The sequence below is a fragment of the Micropterus salmoides genome, unplaced genomic scaffold (assembly GCF_014851395.1).
Source record: "Micropterus salmoides isolate LMB-PRFRI ecotype aquatic unplaced genomic scaffold, ASM1485139v1 Ms_hic_scaffold_21, whole genome shotgun sequence".
Classification (NCBI taxonomy): Eukaryota; Metazoa; Chordata; class Actinopteri; order Centrarchiformes; family Centrarchidae; genus Micropterus; species Micropterus salmoides.
Window position 1 is genome coordinate 15464129 of NW_024041262.1, and position 24618 is coordinate 15488746.

At 38.7% G+C, this 24618-nt stretch overlaps 1 protein-coding gene across 1 annotated transcript in view; it reads right to left on the minus strand.

Moving 5' to 3' along the window:
* LOC119916340 (zinc finger protein 385B-like) overlaps positions 1-24342 on the minus strand; it is a 63698-nt gene extending 39356 nt beyond the window's left edge. The window contains exon 1 of the mRNA XM_038736323.1: positions 24062-24342. Within this exon, the coding sequence (XP_038592251.1) occupies positions 24062-24335 (274 nt within the window). The 5' untranslated portion in view covers positions 24336-24342. The remainder of the gene's footprint in view (positions 1-24061) is intronic.
* Between the last annotated feature and the right edge of the window lie 276 nt (positions 24343-24618).

The following is a 24618-nucleotide window of genomic DNA, read 5'->3' on the forward strand; positions in this document are numbered from 1 at the left end:
TAGAAACAAATAATAAAAAGTAGTTTGGTGGAGCAGTTTATTTGATCGATCCAACGCTATTTCAGTCAAAATACTGTTATTACTCATATCTTAAAATATGACATACCAACGTTTGCTATGTAATGCGTTTCAAGAATAAATCAAAATACTGCTGGCGGGTGGGGGAAGTTGGAAAGGAGGTTGTGACGCACCCTTTAAAGAGCTGTGCACAACAGATCCATTATTATAGTTAAATGCAGACTGAATCACAGATGTTCCTACGTTAGCCACATTAAAAGCTATTTTTTGGTGCCAATTTAAATGCATGTACTGGCTGGAGAGTGTTTCATTTAAAATTAGTTTACATTGACATTTTAAGCATTATTGCCTTATTTCTTTGAATTTGCTCCAAGTATTTAGTTTGTTGTTGTTTACAAAATCCCCCAAAGTGGCAGATGAGACATTGCACCAAAAACAGACGTGGTTCTCAGACGTCTATTTTCAGCACAATGTCATAAGATGACATTTTCCACCAAAATATCAACTCGCTTTGCACTACCTGTTTTGAATGGACCTCCCACTTTATTGCTCCTCTCTTCCCACCTGTGCACTGTGTACTCTGCACAGAGCACCAAAATACCACACAGACGGGCAAAGCAAATCTTAAAGTCAGGAAAAAAACGATCGTTCGGTGCGCTGGTCATTGCGCCACCATGACAACAGGGCCCCCTGTTTTCACATACGTACAAGTTTGTATATTCACCGACACAAATAAGAAATCAATGTCAGCATATTATACTTTATCTACATTGAACTTGCAAACTTCCACTCTCCACACTTTCGATGGGTTTTTAGATACTGCTGTGGCACAAATAAATTGAAATGCTCCCACAGACACAAGGCACTGAGTCAAAGTACAGTAGCCTAATTAAATTTGCACTCATCAGTATTACAATTAAAACCATACTGTGTATAGTCATTATCTTTCAATTCGAACAACGAGTCATTAACACAGCTGGATACCATGTTCAAGCCCCATGAGGAAAAATGCTGGTCCCATCTAAACTGACTCCTCAAACATTTTGAAAAACTTTCACATAACATAAGGAAACAAGGACTTGCTTTCTCTATCTCTCTCCATCCCCACAGAACACAGATTAAGACATCATAGCTCATATGATGAGTCGTACTATCACACTTGATTTGCCTGACTCTAATGTTATAGTTTCCTAATAAATGATTTAGAGTAAAATTAAAGTGAGTGTGAATATTTCAGTGAGAAAATTTCTGTCACATAGTTAATAGTTGAAATGTTGCCAACTGACTAAGATAGCGCTATAGGGAGAGGAGATTTTATTCCAAGAAGGGCAAAAAAGGACTGTTTGAACAAAAATGTCCTACTGGTAGCTATTGAGTGAAACAATGTGTAAAACTGTCTATATGTAAAGATCCCCTACACTCAAAAATGTGTTTTTTTGATTCCAGATTTTCAGATTTCTGAAATGAGAACCGAGTAAAACAGAAATGGACATTAACAAAATCACAGAAAAACACCACAATAAAACCCAAGATCATGACAGAATCGTCTTTTCCAAGTAATCATAATGTCTGGATGGTACAGAGAGGCATCATGTGAACGCACAGCATCACATATGTGCAGCTAGACACAGATGGTTTGGGGTTTTTAACAGTTAATTGGTGCAATTACTATAGAAACAAATAATAAAAAGTAGTTTGGTGGAGCAGTTTATTTGATCGATCCAACGCTATTTCAGTCAAAATACTGTTATTACTCATATCTTAAAATATGACATACCAACGTTTGCTATGTAATGCGTTTCAAGAATAAATCAAAATACTGCTGGCGGGTGGGGGAAGTTGGAAAGGAGGTTGTGACGCACCCTTTAAAGAGCTGTGCACAACAGATCCATTATTATAGTTAAATGCAAACCGAGGACATTTCTGGTTTGGTGGTCAGTATGTCGTTATAACTAACGTTACTATATATGAAAGAAAAAAGGGGACAATTTCGGTTTTAAAATCTATCAAATATAACTCTTCTGAATGAAATCAAGTAATTTTGAGGCAGAATCTACCTTTCAGTCAATAAGTAGAAGCTGCAATAATTTTCTGGAAAGTGAAATACTGCATTTTATGAGTTGTTTTGGCCATTTAAAGGTATTTCAACAGGTAAAAGGACTGGATTGCTTGGTACACAGCAAGTTAAATAATGTAGAGTCATAAGGATAATTGCAAAAGAGATAATGTCTTTATTTTATATATAACTCAGCAGTAAGTCATGTTAATTATAAGCTATACTCCGTTTTCCAAATACAAACAAGGATATTAGACATATGCCTACCAAACATATAATCTATCGGCAGCATCCGGCTTCTATTATTCCTTATAATCACGTGATGTCAGCACCTTAAACAGTATGATTAACACACAGTTAAAAATGGGGACATTTCCAGGGACAGCTCCAGACGGGGACAGGCCACCAAAACCAGGGACTGTCCCCGGAAAACTGGTCACCCTAATGTTTATGTCCTCTGAAATTTCAGACCTCGACTTTACTGACTTAAATATGTGTGAAGTTTGTCACTGGAGAGGTGTTTTCACATTTTTCTATTGAAGGAGGAGATGTTTCAAATGTATCCCGGGCAAGCTAGATTTGGAACAAATTCAAAGGCCAATCGCTGTCTGGCAAATGCCACCGGCCAAGAAACCTGAAACCTCCAGCACAGAGTGGACTTGTCAGTACAGAGTGAGAATTTACACTAGCTAGTGAAAGTTTGACATGACATGCTGAACTCACTGTAACATTGTAGCAGGTGTTTCCCAACCACTAACGTTGTGTTAGCCTCTGTTAGTTAAGCTAACAAATAATAAATAAAAGATGCTAACTACATTTACCATTCTGACACATACCAGTGCTCCACTGGTTCTGCCCTCGCCATATCAGGTTCTCTTAGCACTATGCGATACTCACCTATTCCTGTTCTCGCCTGCCTGCTATTCTCTGTCACCGGAATCAGAGGAGGGAAAAGCTTGGGCCTTTCATGCAGCCGTGTGCATAAAGTTGCAAGCCTGATACACACGCCAACATATGAACGGGAAGTATCAGCACCTATTATTTTCCAACAAGCAAAGGTCTAGAGGGGAACTTTAACTTGTATGTTAATACAAATATTTAACCACTTTGGACAGATTTTAGACCACAGTACAAAGCACATAACAGAAAGCAGTCGTTGAGTTAATTTGTAACCTGCAGTAGGTTATTTTAAGCTGATCAGACAACTATCATTTGTTGTAATTTAAAGCAATTCTGTTGTGTTTTTAACCTCTTAAATGAGGTGTTTGTGAGTGGGTGGTAGAATGGATTGCAGGGTTTTATTTGTATGATAATGCACAGCAGGGCCTTTGCACAAGCACAGATAGGATTTTAGTCAAGTACAGACTTGTTTCCCAAGCTTTAAAAAGGAATGCAGAGGTGTCACAATTGAAGCCAGTGTCACACTTTAGAATTCATTCTAATCGCAACATATTTCCTGTATTACTTTTTTAAATTAACATATGGCCATTTTCCAGCATTGGTTAGATGACAGTAGAGAACAACAGAAAAGACGTAGGTGGGCGGACACAAGGCAGATGACTCAACTCAAAACTTAAGGAAACAATATGTCCTAAAGCTCTGGAATTAACATGGGCAGCACAGTGGTGCAGTGGTTAGTATTGTCACCTCACAGCAAGAAGGTCATGGGTTTAAACCCCGGTTGCCCCGGCCTTTCTGTGTGGAGTTTACATGTTTCCCCGAGTCTGCGTGGGTTCTCACCGGGTGCTCCAGCTTCCTCCCACCGTCCAAAGACATGCGGCCTAGGCAGCTGAAGAAGTTCAGGCCTAGGTTGATTGGTGACCCTAAATTGTCCTTGGGTTTGAGTGTGAGCGTGAGTGGTTGTTTGTCTATGTGTGGCCCTGCAATTGACTGCCGTCCAGGGTGTACCCTGCCTTTTTTTTATTGTTTTACCTATTTCTGCCAAAGGTTTATGCTACACTTGTCCTGTGTTTTGTTGTGTGACCTGGTTAGCTTCATCATATCAGTTCTGTATCATGTTTTCTACTTTATTATAGAGCAAATTTTATGGTTTTTGAAAAGACCTACAAATCTACCATACATACCATACACCAAGTATATGGCAATCACATCTTAGGTGTCCACTGGAAGATGTTGATTTCCAATTGTGGTGCAATTTTGCTGTTCACCTCAAACCAGTCAGCATGTCTTAGTATAAGTGACTGCAATTTGCATCACTGACGTCATGACGTATAATACACAGAAACAGAGCTCTTAATGTGTGTTATTATGCTTTTGTGTTACTGGTGTGCTGTATTATAAAGGTTTTATGCAATGTATTAATGCAAAGCACTGGCAACAGAATGCCAACATTGCTATTGTAACTCCTCCAGTTTCTGCTGGGCTAAATCTAATGTTATGTCTACTAATTTTAAACAAAAGACGTAGAGAAAGATAAGACTTTCAGAGAAATGTGTTCTTTATTATAGGATTTTTACACATCAGCGTATCTCTTGCATGTCACACAGAACAGAGAATGAGATTTATATACATAGGCTGCCACTGCAGCCTCAAAGCGAAGCTCTTGACGAGTGGTGGAGGGGTGGGGACAGCTGCAGCATGGCCACCAGGCGAAACTCTACAGTTATCTCCTCTCCAACTGTTTCCCTTTGATCTCTCTAATCTGCCATTTAAAGAAGAAGGCATCCAGAGCTCCCACACAGAAACTTCTTAGCATTTCTATCCAGGCACACACGGCACAAAGTGTATGCGTTGTAGTGCTTTACGTTAACACTGCGAGATGAGAAATGACGCTTGTCATCTTTATCATAAAGACAATAAGAATTTTTGCCTCAAACATATATCTAGTGCTTTAACTAATGATTATTTTCATTACAGATTAATCTGCTGATTATTTGCTCAATCTATGAAATGTTTATTGTTATGTATAATCAACTGTAGAAAACCCAAAGATAATCAATTTAAAGTGATATAAAACTGAAAAAAGCTGAAAATTCTGACATTTAAGAAGCTGTTATCAGCAACTTTTGGCATTTTTGCTCGAAAGGTGACTGAAAAGATTAATGTATTGTCAGAATACATGCTGGTTAATTTTCTGCTAATTGATTAATTGACTTATTGTTTCAGCTCTACATATATCCATATATCTCTTGTTTACTCTTTTCATTTGCATCCATTTATCTAGAAGTCAAAGTGAGACTGGTAAACTGTCTATATGTACTTCCAGCGTGTGCTGTTAAAATGAAGAGTTTAACTTGGAGAAACTAATGTGGTTCTAAATTTAATAAGCCTAAATGCAATCAGCATTTTGCTCCCTTAGCTGCAAAAAACAAACACAAATGACTAAAAATCCCCACACTGCCTTTATCTTTAACAGGCTCCAATTATACAAGCTAATCTGGGCATATTTCCCTAGGGAGGCAAAGAAATAATTGCCAGCAATCTGCGCAGTGATATCAGCATTCTTGTGTGGCTTTAAAATGACTTGACACATCTGGGAGCGAGTGTTGTATTGGTCTGAACTCCGCACTTGGCTTCATCAAAAGGGGTCAATTAAAAAAACCAACGACAAAAAAACACAGGGGACTCATTTTGGATGCAGAGGAACTGAAAGAGGGCAGATGGTAGGCAGGAGACTGAGCCTGCCCTTGAGCAATGATATAAAGTCATTGTTGTAAAACATTGACAGGCGACTCATGCATTTAGGCACATAGATGCACACAAACACCACATCTCAAGACAAATAAAACCTCATCAAACTTCAGCTGCTTGTGAGGCTATTGTTGCATTTTACATAAATAAGTAGTAGTGACATACACATGTACTGTAAGAATCAACAAACAGTCTTACCAAACAGCATCTCCACGTGCTTTGTGATTCCTCTGCCACTCTTTTCTGTGTTTGACTTTATTCTTCTCCTGCCAGTTTATCTCCCATCAGGGAAGTTGAACAAAAACCAACAAAGTGCCTCCTCGCAAATAACCTTCTCCGTCTCTCTACTGTGTCTATCTTTCCTCCACTTTGATTCTCTGAACCGAGGTGAAATGGCAGTCCTTTCTCGGTCAGTGACACATCTTGGCTGCAATCCAAACCGCCGCAGCGAAAGAACGATGCATATGTGCTTCAATTAAAAGCTCTGCGCTCTACTGATCACGCTGCCCTTTATGAGACGGAGGAGAGAGAAGGGGCGAGGCGGATTTCTGAAGCAGCGGAGAAGGAAAACAGGCTGAGAGGGTGATGGTGAGAGTGTGAAGAGCAAGTGTGTATTCTTCTGTGTGTGAGTATGTAAGAGAGAGTGAAAGAGCGAATGAGTGAGTGAGAAGGGGGGGGGGGGAGCTGGCAGAGGACTAGCTCTTAACAACATGAACATCCCACCTCTCTTCCCCTTCTTCTTTTTATTCTACTTCTTCTTCTTCCCAGCACCACTTTCTATTCAGGGTTCACACCTGCATGCTCCCTTAAGGACACTCAAATGTAATTTCCTTCCTGGCATTACTTGACAACAATAGTCATCATTTATCAATCTGTTTCTCTCCTGCTTACAGTCCTGCTTAAAATGCAGCCGCTGTATGTTGTTCTACTGAGTTGCCAACATTGTGCCTGCAAGGGAAAAACGCTTCCAATCCAAAAGATACACCTTATATGTTGATGTCCTCAGTATAGCAGATATTGTTGCTGCAGTCCAGCATTTGTGATGATTGATTACAAGGTTATTTGATTAGAATCAATTATTTCTACACTCCTGTTTACACTTCCATTAGGTGGAGTGTGCAGGGATTTCAATCAAAATACCTGAGTCACTCATGCAGCACAAAGTCATTATTCTTTTTACCACCACTTCAGTGTGCTTGTTGTAATTGCTGTAATACTTAACCTTTTCATGCACATCATAGCTGAAAAGTGACCCAACTTGAGTTTTTACTTTCTATATCTTTGCAAAAAACATTTTCCTTTCTTATTCTTTGAATCAAAATCATTTTTGTATCAGTATCGTTGTAATGCACAATGGGTAAAAATTGACTCACATTCAGTCCCTATGTTATTTCATGGATTTACATTATCTTTAAAATAAATGTATTTTTTCATTTAATATTCCTGATATTTATTAAATATCTTGTTTTTGATCCACCACAAATCATTTATTTTCCTTTCTTGCTTTATGAACAAACATGGGTTTTGTGTTTCTACATCATTTTACACACTTGGGTCAAAAATGACCGATACATATTCACTAGTGGTGGTTCTCTGGTACTATGCTCTGGATGTTGCCACCCGCAATGCCAACACTAACTTCACTGCACAACACCCTGATTACACTGGTGGTGTGACCATTGCACGGCAGCTATTCATCAATGAGCTGGACAAAGAGCTTGTCATGCAACATATGAAGAGGCGCATGGGGGTTGTGTCCCATCTCCAAAAGCATGTTACAGAGGCAATGGGAAGATGTGTGCAAGGAGCACAAACATGTCATTTGTAAGCCATGTAAGCACTGAGATGACAATTTAATTTATTTCAATAATTTTATTTTCTGTTATAGGTCAGTGATATGTGTATGTTTTATGTGAGAAATGAACATTTCAAATATTAAATGTATTAGTGTTTAGTCCAAATCACTGCTAAAATAATTATTTCAGCTAAATTATCAATTTAGTATGTCTTTATTTTTATTTTTTTTAAATCACACTTGCATACATGGGTCGTTTGAAATATTTGTGTAATATTTAGGTAGAATTTTCAAACTATGTTACTTCATAAAGTAAGAAAAGAAAATGAAAATAATGATTTGTGGTGGTCAAAAAGAAGATATTTAATGAACACTTGAAATGTCTATGTTAAAATAAATTGATTTCAAAAGATACAGGAAAGAAACACTCAGCAATGCATGAAATAACATAGGATATGAATATGTCATTTTTAACCCATGTGTACAGTTTTACATAAAACCTTGTTTTTATGCTCTGAAGCATAACGCTATACTATATTATTATATCTTATTGAGCTCCACACACTATCATTTCTAAATATTTAGATTTTACACGTTGTAATATCTGTCAAAACAGCTCTGATGAACAATGAGGGGCTGAAGTGGCTATAGTGTTAAGGTGGAACAGGAAGTCTAGCCACAAAAGGGAAAGATACATTTAAATATTGAAAGCAATATTTGCTGAACAATGACCACTGTGGCCACCAGGAATAATTACAGTTTAATTATAAAGGGTAAAACACAGTGCAACAGTGTCATAAGCAGAGAAGAGTCATAAAGTCAGCAAACTGACTGTCCCATGACGATTTCCATCTATGGTTTGCTAACTTTAGCCACAAGCTACTGGTCATACCCAAACAAGTGAGGGCGTTGCAGCAAAAGTGTTTTGTTTAAATGATGCAATGTGCATTATTGCATATATATTGTAGCTTTTTTAACTGTAAAAGAAACATGTATTACTTGGGAAAATACAAACATATGCATTAATCTATATTAAAGTATTATTAATGGTTAAAATGTGTATCTTATTATTTTATACATTCCTAAACTGTGATTTGCATTTCAGGTCAGTTAAGCTACTTGTTAAGACAAGACCACACAGGTACATCTTACTGTCTAAAGGGGCTAAAGGAACCTGATCACGTCCTTCTTGCTAATAGTAAGTTTTTTTTGAAAACAGTGACCGTGAATTAGAATAGATCCTACATCATGTTTGAGAGGCAGTTACATACATGTATGTCTCACCAGTCAATAGCCAACACACAGAAACCATACAACCAATACAACAACAATAAGAATTAGGAATTTCTTTAAACAAGATTGATCTTTGTATAGTATATGTGCCATTTATGAAAAAATTAACAACATTTTGCTAAGTGCAGGTTGAAAAAGGGTGGAAGTAATAAGGAAAGACTACATGTAGCCATGCAAATATATTCCATTTCTTATGAAAAGGCATAGTTAATTTGCACCAGTATTTTGATTTATTATCAGAAGACCCCAATCTTCCAAAAAAGAAAAACATAATTCATGCCGTAGAGGGTTAACACTCTGTAACGAGTCAGAAAAATCTAAATTATGGAAGTTTAGCTGATTGATAGTGCAGCTTTTTCCCTACGCAAGGCTAATTTAAACTATTTGAGATTAAGCAAATAACAATGTGTAGCTCTAGCAGAGTGTTTATTTTAATGAGCAGGTGGGAAAGATTATTATTTTCATAATGGCTTGCTCATTTTCCTGACTAATCTTTCCATGATTACTCTATTGACACACTGCAGAGCAGAGTTTGAATCTGGGTTCTGTATTGCCATGTCGTGCTCCACCATGATGCTAACAGGACATTTTATAGCCGAATAAAGCATTTTACGGCTTTTTGTGTGTTTATATTTTCCTCGAATTGCTCTTTCAGTCGCAATGAATTATCCACATTAATGGTTTGACATTACCATAAGGAATTTTCTGATGCATGATGAGAATTTGTACCAGATATAGTTTGCACAGTTTACTTGTACAGTTGCAATGTTGTTCAGGGGTTGTTTTTCAATCATTTACAGTAGAAAAGAAAATGCCTGCCTTTGTAGCAGTTAACTGACAACTCAAGGCTTCACTGGGCTAGTGCTTGCTCTTGGTGGGAATTATTGGGCTTCTGTCACTTCTGGTGTGAGAACGCTAAGCGCGCTTGTGCTGCCGCTTCACGCTGCTACCTGTTTGTCTGCTGTTGTTACGTTTGTTCTTTCTGGATATGTTTTTCTCTGATTCAACCCTCTTGGATTATTCACTGGACTATTTTCACACCCTCAAAACTTTTTGGATAACTGACCTGGTTGTCTCCGTGATCCTGTCACACAGATCGGCTGCGAGCCCTCTCCATTACCATCCTTTCATCCCTCTCGACATCTGATGCTGTGAGTCTCCGCTCTCTTTGTCATTTTGTCTTTTGTGGTGTCAGTCCTTGGTATGGTTGGGTAGCCTTCCCTTCTGTGGATTGTGGATTCCGACACGGTTCTGGCTAACGCAGTGAAAACGATAAACTGTTGCAGGTTTTGTTTTTTGGTCTTTTTTGGTTTTTGCTGTTTGTTGATGAAGTTAATCAAAGTATTTTTCCCGAGATGGCTTTGCAATTTTCCGCTGCTCATCTCAGAACATTAAAAAGGATCTTTCCGCCTGGCTCCTGACACTTACAAACGGTGTGAACAACTTGAGGTTTTACAACACAGCTGGATAAAAGACATAGGCCTATCAACTTAGGAAATTTAAGATCGCTGCGTCTTGATCCTGACCTCGGAATCTGCAGACGTGCATCTCCAGACTTGCGATGTGCGCTGCTGAACACCCGTTCTCTAACTGATAAAGCATCAGTATTGAATGACATAATCATTGACACTAACCTGGACATGCTATTTTTGACGGAAACCTGGCAGGTGCCTAACGACTTTTTGAACTTGAACCTCTTAACGCCACCTGGATACATCTTTTTTTCTCAACTGCGTCTTCATTGTAGAGGTGGAGGGCTGGCTGTAGTTTGCCGTGAGACTATTAAAATATCCAAGATTGAGTTCCACGATGTTACAACATTTGAATACCTAGCGCTGAAAATGACTGGCCAAACGTCACTGGCTGTAATTTAAATTTACCGACCTCCAAAATGTCCCTCTGACTTTTTCTCTGATATTAGTGAGTTACTTACTCTTGTCTGTGGATGTCATTCATCTGTTGTTTTGCTTGGTGATTTTAATATACATGAAAACACTGCACAATGCAAAGAATTGATGTCTGTGTTGGACTGTTTCAACTTGATTCAACATCTAACTTTTGCTACTCACTCCAGAGGTCATATATTGGATCTCATATGTACATCTGGCTTGAACAATATTCTTGTTAATGGCTCTGATTTTGCATTTTCAGATCACAAACTCATAAACTTCAGTTGTAGTTTTCCAATATCTATATCTCCTCAGAAGAAAATGCTGACTTATCGTAAACTCAATTCTGTTAATTCAACTTCTTTCTTTGCTTCGATAAGGGCTTCTACTTTATCAGAATGTCTACTGTCTAACTGTCCATCAGAAATCTGCTTTATCTACAATAATGCTCTGTCTCAAACACTTGAGATGCATGCTCCTGTTAAAACTAGACTGGTTCCATCTACACATACCTCACCCTGGTTCACTCCTGAACTTCGAATGATGAAAACTGAGGGTCGCTGCCTAGAAAGACTATACAGGAAAACTGGACTCATTGTGCACTCTTTGGCTCTTAAAGAACATTTGCTCAACTACTGTACAGACCTTAACAATGCAAGATCCTCTTATTTCTCCTCTACTATTAGGAATTCCACGTGCAGACCCAAATCACTCTTTGCTACGGTAAACAAACTCACAAATCCACCACAACATGTTATGTCAGGCTCTGAGGAGCTTGTAAATAGCTTCTCTAAATTCTTTTCAGACAAACTGATGTCAATCACTTATTCCATCACCAAAAACACTCATACAAGTGACTCAAACTTAATGTTATCTGGTCCAGCTCAGTCATCAAACTCTCTACTTTTACTCTGACTACTCCTGCTGCCATAAATGATCTAATTGTGAAGTCAAATTCTACATCCTGCCGGCTCGATCCTACACCTACTGTTTTGCTTAAGATGTGTGTCCTTGAGGTTGCACCATTCATAACACGTGATAAACTGTAGTTTAGCTTCTGCCATTGTCCCAGCAGAATTAAAAACAGCTGCGGTGACCCCCATTCTTAAAAAAACTGGCCTTGATCATCTAAACATGGACAATTACAGACCAATATCCAATTTAACATTTTTAAGCAAAATCCTTGAAAAGGTTGTTGCTTCGCAATTGCGATCTTTTTTGGATATAAATGGTCTTTTTGAACCTTTTCAGTCATGTTTTTCGCCCATCTCAGAACTGAAACTGCTCTTCTGCGTGTGGTTAATGACAATCTTTTGTCCATGGATTCAGGGTTGATAAACATCTTGATGCTCCTTGATCTAAGCGCTGCTTTTGACACAGTCTGCCATAAACTATTTATTTCTCGGCTTTCTGATATCAGCATCACTGGTTCCGCTCTTTCCTGGCTTATTTCCTATATCAGCGACAAAGTATTATATCAGCATACAAGGTCATAATTCTGCCACTATTTCACTTACACAGGGTGTTCCTCAAGGTTCGGTTCTTGGTCCTCTATTGTTCATCATCTATATAAACCCACTTGGTAACATCATACGCAGGCATGGACTTCAATTCCATTGCTATGCTGATGACAAATTTATTTCAACACCAGCTCCGATAGGCCATCCCTGCCTGACTCACTCACTGCATGTATCAGGGACATCAAGCATTGGATGTCCCTTAACTTACTCAAATTAAATGACAATAAAACTGAGATATTAGTGATCGGCTCTGCTGCCTCAGTCAAAAGGATGGACCAGTCCTTCTATATTGATGGTTTCCATATTAAGCCTTCATCACTGACTCGTAACCTTGGTGTCTTATTCGACTCAACTCTATCTTTTGGCTGTCATATTTCTTCTCTTGTTAAAAACTCTCTTTCATCTTCGGAATATTGCTCGTCTAAGATCTTCTCTCACTTTAGCTGACGCTGAAATCTTAATCCATGCATTAATCACATCACGTCTGGATTATTGCAATGCTTTATTTCTTGGTCTTCCCAAAAAACGTATTGCAAGATTACAGTACATTCAAAACTCAGCAGCAAGAGTTCTCACCTCCACCAGGCGTTCTGCTCACATTACTCTGGTGCTTCATGACCTTCACTGGCTACCCGTGGCATCACGTATCCACTTTAAGGTATTGCTTCTAACATTTAAGGCATTAAATGGTCTTGCACCCCCATATTTGTCTGATCTACTTTTCACCTACCGACCTGCACGGTCTCTCAGATCAACTGAACTTGGTTTATTGTCCATCCCTCGTTTCCGGTTGTCTACATTGGGTGGAAGGTCATTTAGTGTTAATGCTCCAAAATTATGGAATTTACTGCCCCTTTCACTTCGAAATATTTCATCTGTGGCTACATTCAAGACACAGTTAAAAACATATCTATTTAACATGTATTTCGTTTAAATGTGACTATATGTATCCTATGTGATTGTAAGTTGTGTGTTAGTGTGTAAATGTTACCATGTAAAGCGACCTTGAGCTCTGGAAAGGCGCTATATAAATAAAACTTCTTCTTCTTCTGGCTCATTACTCAAAATCAGATACATTATTATGTGAAGTCCTTTCATTATCTAATAGGCAGTAGTGGAAAGTACATTTATTCAAGTTTTTAAATACAAGTTTGACTTTATTTATTTATTATTTTTATTATTATTATACTTAGTCCACTACACAAAAATTTTACACCACTAAATTCAGTTTGACAACTATTCCAACTAGTTAATAATACTTAGATTAAGAATAAATGCACACGGAGTACCCTTTGTGGACTTTAGGGGTTAAGGTGCTGACCATGAATGGAAACGTTCCTGGTTCAAGTCCAGCTGGGGATCCTTGTTGCATTTTGTTCTCTACCTCTCTCCCCTCATCTCTCTACTGTCAGTTCTCTAATAAAGGCATAAAATTGCCAAAAATAAATAATTTACATAAATTGGTCAGATTACAATGCATTATCATACATAAAAACCACTTCACCATTAATAATAATCTAAGTAACCATTATACGGAATGGCACCTTTTAGAGTCTAAATATTTAAAGTATGTTTTAAGCATAGGACTTTTACTTATGTTTGCTGTGTGGTATTACAAATGTAAATTTAGTAAAGTTTCTGAGTACTTCTTACAGCTACTAACAGCTGTCAGGTAAACAATTTTCACTATGGACAAGTTCTTCAATATTAATCCCCCTTTATGGAGTATACTTAAGCTTCACTGCTATGTGCATGTAGTTGCTGAAGAGGAGGAGAGAAGAGTTTCAGAGTATCTAAAAACTTGACTTATTCCAAAACACGTAGCTGGGTATTTGTAGAGGCAACACAGGGGCTTATATGCAGCGCTGGAGGGGGGCTGGCCTTCAATGCATTGTTATTCATTCCACAGTTGCTTTAATCACTTCAAATAAACACAATTATTCTCACAGTCTGTACCCTGAAACCCTGGCCTCCAATGTCACATACAAGACACACACACACACACAGCTTGTGTCCGCCCTGTATGCTTCTTGCTGGCTCCTTGTCCACTTGAATAAGTGTGGTGTGGAAGCACAGCACTGACACATCCTGACAGTTTTACACTTGATTTCGGGCTGCTGCAATGAAAGTGCAGGGAGACGGCCTCAAGCAGAATGGTTGTGTGTCGGCTACACACGGCATGCTTTCATCTAGCCGTTGGACCTACTTAACATTGCTGTGTATACCTCTGTTTACCTATATAGACTGTGTGTGTGTGTGTGTATTATTGACACGCCATGTTACTTATGGAAATCACTGACTTGGTGAAGGTTGTGAGGGAAGGACATGGAGACAAAAACAAGACAGTCTCTTTGCTTTCTACCAAATAGAAAAACGTTTTCTGCATTTTAACAGTACTGCCGCCCGTGGCATACATGTGTAGTTTTAATAATAACTACACTTCTTATAAGAACTATATACTAATATTTAATTATTTTAACTTGCCAAACAACAATCTCAAAAAGTGACACTTTCACTTCCAAGATAAATCCAGCCTTCAGCATGTTTGTTATCATGTATTCAAACATATTTGCTGACTCTTAATGACTCATGTTCTCACAAACAAAACCCCAATGCACTGCCATCTAGAATACCAAAAAGGAACTATTTACTTGTTTTATTTGGTCTAAAATCCAGGTACAGCACCCTGGCTAACTTTTGAGATTTCCTTGACCTGTACTGTAGATTACACAGCCATAGGAAACACTGGAAAACTGGTGTCTGCCTTAGCACTATCAGACCCTAAGGGTTTTGGTGCCATATCTGCCAGTCATTGAGTCAAAGAAAATTGGGAAATGGCGAACAAGCCAACATCAAACCCTTTATTCTGCCTCTCAGTCTCTAGCTTACTCTCCTTCCTGCAGGCCTTCAGACTGTGCAGAATGGCCACTGATGACAGATCAAGTGACATCTTAAAATTGGCTGCTTTTGCTAAGCTGCCTCTGCTGTACAAAATGAGGCCAAGCAGCACAAAACTCAAGATGATGTCCTATTTCACAGATCACACCGTATATTTCAGCATGCGTGTCTGTGTGTGCATATATGTGCCTGCAGACATTTCGTTTCATGGTTGTTTTTTTGATACCATGTATGTACTGTATGTTGGTATACAGGAGAAGAAAGCATTCAACCTTGAGAAAAGCACTAAGCCGAGCCAATCTGCAGAGCAACTCAATTTGAGGAATTTTGAGATTTTCCATTAGTGAGGGGAAGCTTCGATCCCGAAAGAAGAAAGGCTTCATTTTCCCTTTCATAGGGAAAAGTGTTATAAACGGTGCAGGAAATGTTGTAGGTCACCTCTCTGACCAATATCATTTTCAGGTTTGATTTAGGATGTGCATTTGAACAGTCTTACTTTGACAAATCAAATCACAGAAGACTGGAAATCCAAGTACAGTCACATTGGGTTACTCTGAAATTTAGATTTTTAGCCAGAGGTGTTAGTAGTGCAAATACACGAGTATAGAGCAGTATACCAATCGTATAACTACCTAAAAATAGCCAAAGATACGTATCAGTGCACATCTTCCAGAGTAAGCCTGCAGGGAATAATATTACAGTCTTTCTTGTAATCTGTGGTGTTAACTGCACACAGGAGACTTTTGTTTCCTAACTTTATCCTTTAAGGCAATTCCTCCTTAAAGGCAACATAAAAAAATCCCAAAACACAGCACAAAGCCTGGGGAGAAGCGCTGCCTTAAAAACAAGCTCGGGCGACAAATGTCCCTTCGCTTACTGTCACCCCAAATTGCAAACACAATTACAAATATTAAGCAAATATGAAAATTGCTTCACAACGATGACACTGACAACAGTTAGGAGCATAAAGGGAGGAGCTATTAGACATGCTGACACAATGACCTGTAGCAATACATTGAGGTCGTTCCCGACCCGATTAGATTGCATATAAAGTTGGACCTGGCTCAATGCTGGTCCTGGGTCTCGCCTCAGAACTAGGAATGGGGCGGGCGTGTGAAAACCTCCACTGTCAGCCTGGGGAGGATGTAAACTGAAGCCCAACCAGTATGAGTCACATGATCCCTCACTGTCTTCCTACCTGTAAATACTGCCTTTCATGTTTGATGGGGCCAAGCTGGCAGCACCTCCACCAGGAACTGCACCCTGGTCTCTGCATTGGTGGCCAACTGTTTCTTCCCCTGCACCACTATGTTATGACAGCGAGGAACAAGAGTTTTTTGTTTGTTCCGTTAGGCTGCAGCACTGATGGATTTTAAAATGTATTTTGCTGTTGAAGCCTTAATGACTGTTGTGAGTGTGAGGGATGCTAATTTCCACATCAATTTCATCATTTAACACTATTAGAGAGCAAGATTCCCCTGCCTGCTTTTTATTATCCCACAGTGTACGAGCATTGAATGACAGGGCATTAAGTTGGGACTCACACATTGCTGGTATGATTATTAATGTAAAACTTAAATTAATAGCCGAGTCCCAAACAGCCGCCTGCCTCCTTTACTGGCCTGGTGTGGGGACACATTTTAACAAATAAATGCCTGCCTTAATTAAACGCCTGGTCTGTTTTTTATAGAAGTTCTTTGGATGTATAAAACCTCTTAATCCCCGCGGGGTCACCGCTTTACCTGCTTCTAAGCTGCTTAGATCCTTAATATAAATAGGCTATTAATGTTAAAAGGTATGATCAATATGTCAATATGGACATGCTGAACATCGTTAGATCGGTTAGATTCTCCACAATACCACTGTTAAGTTCATTTAACGGAAACAACAAGACCCAAAGTCTAATTCTTCTAGATTTACCAGTGTAACCTGCGTGGATACAAGAGACGAAAAGGGGGAAAAAGTGCTGACTCATGTTAACTTTGAAGTGCTCGTTAAGTCCCCTCATTAAGCCGAATGTGTCCGTTCCTTGATTATTTATCTTCCTTTAGTCTGTAAGGGTCCACCGATCAAAAGAATCAAAACAGCTTTTCAGAAAAATTTATCCAAGTTGTGAATCCTGTCATGTGAAGTCCATCACTCTCTGTCTGCTAACTTCTCTCATCCTGCACCGTGTTGTTGTCGTGAGGTTACGGCCTTCAAAATAAAAGCGCATAAGCCGTCTGTTGGAGCTAGATCAAACTAATGACGTGTTTTCATATTATTTATTATTTGTGCAAAAACAATTAAAGGCCTGTCCCATATGGACGCCTGTCCCAAATGAAGGCAGGGTCAATTCAGGGTACATTCATTTGAGCAAATAAAAGCCCTGGCTATTATTCAATGTTTTATGGTACTTAAAGGTGCAGTGTGTAATATTTCTGAGGATCTAATGTCAGAAATACACAGCTATCCATAATATCCATAACTGTGTTTACAGTGGCATACATAAACCTTACATAATTAACATTTATGTTTTTATTATCTTAGAATGAGCCATTTCTATCTACATAACCCCTTCAATGGACGTCGCCATGTTGCACCGCCAATTTTCTACAGGCAATAAGTTTAGCATTGGAGCAATTTTTTTAATCTATTAGATGGTGGGTGAGGACATAAGACAATATTTGAAAGTATAGTTATGGTGTTTGGTTAGCTTAGTTGGTAAAGTGCAGGACTCTCACTGAGAAGGTTGTGTGTTTGATTCCACATTGGAACATTTTTTATTCTCTCTTGGACAAATTGATTCTGCAGCGACATTTCACATGAAAACGTGCTGCAGTGTATGCATTCCGGTGTTTGATCCTCATCCATCAACCTACGGACGCCTTTTCATTTCCTTATTATCTCCAGGCAGAGAACATTTAGAGGAATCACATTTTCTGATGGCCTTTTCAGAAGTGTGTGTCAAGCAGGCTAGACTCATTCTAATGTCATTCAGAATTTTTCAAAGTAATAGCTCCCAATTCAACTCGAAATAAAGCATTGCGGCAAAAAAGCTTCTCGTGCTTTTATTTTGCAGGTAAAACCACTAAAGAGGAAGTGATTATGTGAGTAACTGTTGCTATCAGGACTGAGATGTATTTCAGCAGCGCTATCAAAGTTTTTTTTTTTTTTTGCTGCTATCAAAGCACCATAATCTGGCAGCGGGCCAGATATTATGGCTGGCAGGGCAGTTTTGGCGAGATCCATAATCACAGAGAGAATAAATGTATTTCCCTTGTCAATGTCTGTATAAATTTCATGTATTATGTGGTTTATAATAGACTGTGGTGCAGAAACAGTGACAGTGTTTCACACTCTTAGCTTACATTTTACATGTCATCTGTCAGTGACCATGTTGCAATAACATATGGTTTTACTAAATAATTAAGTAAATATAATTTCTTAATCTACCAAAAAATTTTTTGACTCTCTGCTGTCTCAGAAGAAGACACCTTTTGTGCTGTGTCAGCCACCGTAGCTGTTCTATGCTCTTTGAAAGGGTAGTGGGCAGAGGTAGACTGGACAGTTGGTTGCAATTCGCAACCTTACTGCTAGATGTCACACTGAACCATTAAAGGGAAAATTGTTTCTGTGCACTGAAATCTCCTCCACAACTTGAAATTGGCCGTTTTTGCCAGAGGTCCCAAAACAAAATGGTTGGCAACCATTGGTTTAATCTTTAACAATGCATTGTATTTTATAAACATTATCATATTTTGTTAATATTAAATATTAATCTGAAAAGTAACTAGTAACTGCTGTCAGATTAATGTAATAGAGTAAAAAGTACAATATTGTCATCTGAAATATAGTGAAGTAGAACATATACTGCATAATATAAAAATAGGACAGTACAAGTACCTTAAAACTGTCCTTAGTTATTTAGACTTAGCTTATTCAGACATGAAACTGACATGTTAAATTGCTGTCAGATTGGGATGCATGTCAGTGCTTGTATCTTTATTTCAAAATGAATTGGAAAAAAAACATCCATTTTATGTGTGTGCAGATTATGCACATATCAGAAATGGCACTTCATGACAGTCTATACACATGACACAAACACGCATTATACCAAGAATTTGAAAAGCATAACCCCTGAACTGAAACAACTCCACAGTGCTCCAGAAGCTTAGTATGGAGTGCAGGAAGTGGAAAGCGCTTTGGTTCGTTCCCTTTTCAAACGGCGCCCAGTGAGAAGCATCCCCTTAAAATCTCTTTTCATTTAAACAAATCACTTCATGAGACTAAATAAAAGCAATGTGAGCTGAGCTGTGGGAAGGGAATGGATATTATTAGGCTGGTTTCATTGCAGCACAGACTGAATTATACTAACAGTCACCTTAATTGACTTGGCTCATCCTCCTTTTCTCCTCTCTACTGTGAAATAGGCAACAGGGAGAGTAGGCTTGTGAGACATCTTTTAAAACCTGGCATTTGTGTGACTTTGTGTGCAAGAATCTTCCTTCCTATTTGTTTACCTGCCAAAATTTAAGAGAAGATCTGCTTGGCTGCCTGAAAACTGTTGTTGGATCCAGTCATAGTAATGTTGTTTTGACAAAATTATCTTGTTTATCAGCCACCACATTAAGGGATGCTTAGTGCTTCAGTTCACCCATTCATTTCTGTTGGTTTGATATGAAACTTCATGTTTTTTTATTGGTTTCTGATAAACTAGCAGGCACACAGATAAAAAATAAAATTTAAGGTATCAAATAGACTAGAGAATTTTTAAACTTAAACCTGACAGATTAGATATTCTCAAGAAACAAAAGCAAAAGATAGTTATTCAGCTGTAAATATAACCTGAAACGATTAGTAAATAAATTGTTCTGTACGATTGATAAAAAAAAAAAATACACAATTGTTTTGACAATTGATTGACCATATAAATTATTTTTCAAGCAAAGATGCTGAACATTCTGGTTATAGCTATACCATTATGGTTATACCATTTTTCATTATTTTCTCACATTTTTATAGACGATATCAATAACTTGAGAAGGTAATTAGGAGATTAATCAATAATAAAAAAAGAAATACATCAGTTGCCGGCCAAAATATGAAAAAAGCAGTACAGGACACTGGCAAAATTAAAACAGTCTGCATCTTGAAAAGGATAGCTTTAAAGACAAAAGGGGTCAAACGCTGTGGGGTTCATTTAGCTGGTTCAAACATGGCAGGTGTGAAGTCACCCTGTGCCCTGTGTGAGGTAACGTGAGGCCTTTCACCCTGAGGAACAGACACAAGCTGCCCATGAGTGCGTCTCATCTTATCAATCAATTAGTGGATGAGATATGGCTCTGACAGCGTGGCCGACAGGAGGTCGGGTGTTTTAACTCTGTCAGTACTGAGGCTGTACACGTATAATCTCAACACGTGGAACATTAGGAAAAGCATGCAATGCAATGAATGTTAAATGATACATTTTTGCAATGCTTTTCATCAAAATGCAAGCAAATAAAAAAACAGGTGCAGTAGTGGTTATTACTGCTGGATGTCTAAATAAGTCTTTGTTTGCAGAATGCAGAAAAGTAAATTCTGTATATGTAATATTGTAGCGTGTTCATTATGGTAGGAAAGCTTTTCCTACACAATTTTCCACTTGTTTTAGAAAAATGTGTCAGTAAGGGAAGCAGTCGCTCCCTGCTGTCTTGTCAGCAAACTGGAGCAGAATAGAGGTCATATTCAAAAGGCCATACACACTTTCTCAATTTGATGTGGCACTGCAAGACACTAATCTCATTCTCTAGATAAAAAAATCTCTTCAGTCAAATAAATATGCCAAAACAGTCTAAATGATGTGCTACAGCCATCCACAATCAGACATAAGCTGTGACCCAATTCCATACTACAAACTTAATCTGAGCAGGTTTTGAGTATGTACTGTGTTTACAAGGAAAAACTGCGAAAATAAAGTATGCTTAAAACAGTCGGTATGCAGGCAACAAATGCTTGATTTTTGAGTGTGCTATTGATGGGCATTGTTGTCCCACAATGCAGTGCACAAAGAAAATAGAGAAATAAAGATTTTTTTCCAGTTGTTCAAAGCTCAACACATAACCCACCTATAGTATAGCAGTCGGTTGCAGAGATTGCTGCTGAGTAACCTGGTTTCATCAACTGTTAATCTTTACTTTTAGGTTTAGTTAAGCCGGCAGCGTGAACTAACTAACTTGATGACGTCTCTACTGATAAACAATCTGTCTTTATTATAACTTCGCTGTATCAAGTGTGTGTTTTTTATTTTGTTCATTTTTGTTTATTCATATTGTCAGCCAGTTTAGAATGGTTAATGCCCACTGCAGCTCAAATCTTGGCTGTGTCTGTATTAAGTGCACTATATTTACTGTCTGCTATTTAATTTCAGCATTAGAAATCTAGATATTTATACGGAAATAAAGTAGTGTAAATGGCATGTACTCTACCTTCCGTTACCAATCCCACAATGCAATGCGACACATGCAAAAATTACAGTTGCGAAATTACACCTGGTGTCAGCAATGATGCAAAACGACAATGTTTAAAAAAGTGTCTGAAATCTCAATCTACTGCTCACAATTAAGTCTATATGGGGTAGTGAGGGATTTCGGACACAGCTTTTTTCTCCCTCTGTAAGACTGGGGAGGATGTAGCCATGTAGCCATGTGTCTCCTCCTATACGGAGTCACCAGTTGCTCATTTTCTTCTGCTAGAACGCTGTTACATTCATGCCAAAACGGTGGCCATTGACCCAGATTTCCATAAATATTATTGTAGCTAACATCAGAGCGCCTCATAAGAGTCAGGAACCACAAGTTAGTTGCTGGATACTGGAATGTCAAAAATGCATTTGGTAGACAGAGCCCAAAAACGGGGACCACGCAAACACCAAATCTGTTCTTTTGCTCTGGATCAGTCTCACACTTTTAAGTATGAATGATGATCTGAAAAGGCTATTATCTGACACAGAAAAAGTCAATAGCATTCTGATGAGGTTGAAGTGAGGGAGAAATTAACAATGGATATAATATTCATTTAATTTCATGTGCTGTGTTATAATAGTACAGCGAAATATGTGTGGTAAGCCTACAGAGAGCGACAGCCTCATAAATCAACATTAAAAAGGGCCATCTTATTGGCCAGTTGTTCGTCCAAGGCTTTTTTCTGGAGTGATGATTGATCAAGCTGGTCAGCGTGGCGAAGTGACACAGGTGGTGGCGAGTGAGGGTGATTAATGGCCCCTCGTCAAAACAGGTGCGCAGAAAATGCAAGGCTATGGTTAGAGGCTCTTAAGGAATAGCAAATATATACTGAATGCATAACACCTCCTCATGGTTTGCAGATGTGGACATTTAGAGAGAGTATGCTGCAAGTCAAAATAAATAAACACTTGACTAAACAAGGTATGTCAGGTATCAGGGTACAGTTTCCAAGTCTGCTGTTTTGCCAGAAACACCCAGCAGCACAACTTCTACTTGAAAGCTGGTATTTGCAGAACTTGCAGAGTCAGTGTCAAAGAGTAACAAAGTGCGGCGGCTCCAAAACATATATTTTTGCTTTTTTTAATGTAGCATTTAGTTGCAAAATCTACTGTCTATGCAGCGGACCCACCACCTGCACTGTGACATTTAACATCCCTTATAATGTTAGAAGGTATTGGGCAAATCTTGATTTCACACTCCAGCACCAAGAAGCATGAAGCTGAGAAACAAAGCAACATTACATTCCTACCACTTGTAAACAAACCCACTATGGAGGAAAAAATTGATTAAAAGACAAAATAATAGAACCACTGAAAATACAACAGCCCTGCAGTAAATAAGTAAAGGTTCATAATGTTCTGTTTTTGGACAGACTGTAAGAGTTGTTGATTAAACTATGGACATTTTGAGCCAGTTTGTAATGTTGTCAAGCAAATACAAGGTTATGAGTCTTTTAGTCAATGTTGGTGAGTTGTTGAGTTGAGTGGGTCTACATGTTGTTCCTCTCTAGTGTTACTTTGTAAGGATTTTCAGGTGTTTTATGTTTAACATTGCAATGAGACTTAAGCAACAACAATAGAAATATCAGCTTGAGATCACAGCCGGAAAGCACAGGTGTATTTAATAACGTAAATTATGGCTCTGTTCCATTTAGGTGCTCCAGTTCCAGGGCTCTGGTATTGCATATGATGTCTCACTGGCATGGCATACTGGGACACTTATATGTCATTAATGTGATTAGTTATACCTGTGCTTCTCCTGCTATGACAAGTCAAAATGTGCGGTGGGAAAAGTGCACTCATACAGGGACCACCTGGCCTCTTTCTGTCTCTGTAAGTTGTCTTCATTTGCCTTGAAAGTAAGTTAGAAATCACACAGTCTTCATCAGCAGCAAAGCACTATGGATGAAATCATGACAGCTACTGAGCTTGTCTGTCAACAGAAAACTTCATCCACTGAGCTTAACACCATGTAATGTGGTATAAAACTCAGAAAAAGCTAGTAAGTGTGCCTTGAATTGGAATCCTTAATACAGTGGGTGCACAAAGCCCAGTCAGTCACACAAGCACATACAGCACAAACAGCATCAGAAACAATCACAGACATCTCTAAAAAGGTCTAAAATTAAAAGTTGAAATCTATACAATGACCAATACATTTTGTTGAGAGTCCTTTGTTATTCATTCAATCTATATGGCGTAAAGTTTTGCAAAGTAGTCCTCCCAAGTTCAGCTTTTACTCCTGAGGTGTCTATAGTCAGTCCGGGTGATCTATTCAGATGAACAGTATTTTTAAATTTGAGAAGAGACGTGATAAACTGAGGCAGCTTGAGTGAGTGCCAGCCTACATTTGAACTTAACAATTCTAATAATCTATAGTAAATCAGCAGGCAACTCAACTGTTGCACAGGTAAATGAAATAAGAAATGAGAAAACAAAATCAGTGCACCCTACCTGTGCTGACAACCTTTACCAGTCGGCGCAGCCTCCTCTGGTGGGTCTTCCCTCTGCTGTGGATCTGGGCCTGGGCGCTTGAGTTCAGCTGTATGTGGCACACCTGGCACATAGTGGCACTGCTGCTGCCTTGACGCCGCTCTCGTTTGGCCCTGTGCCCTGCCACCACCTTCCTCTCCTCCTCATCTTCCTCCTCTTCTTCCTCCTCCTGTCCCTGCTGGCTCTTGGGAGGAGGGCTGCTGTCCAGCCAATTGGGGCTCTTTGGACGCTTCATATCTGGAGAAAGAAAGGCCATTAATCATAGCTGTTGATAGAAAATGGAGCAGTGCTGCAACACATTTCATTCAAAATGTGTGGCATGTATGTTGTTAAAGACTCCACAGGGGGGCAACAGAGCAGCATGACTCCATCCAGAGCAGAGTAGGACTGGTCTCTTTGGTGTGATTCAAACTGCAATTATATGTCCACCACCATTATAATGCTTCATATTTCATTGCACCAAACAGAGATATTTCATAGGCAGACAAAGGGTTATAATTTGGATTTATCTACATCCT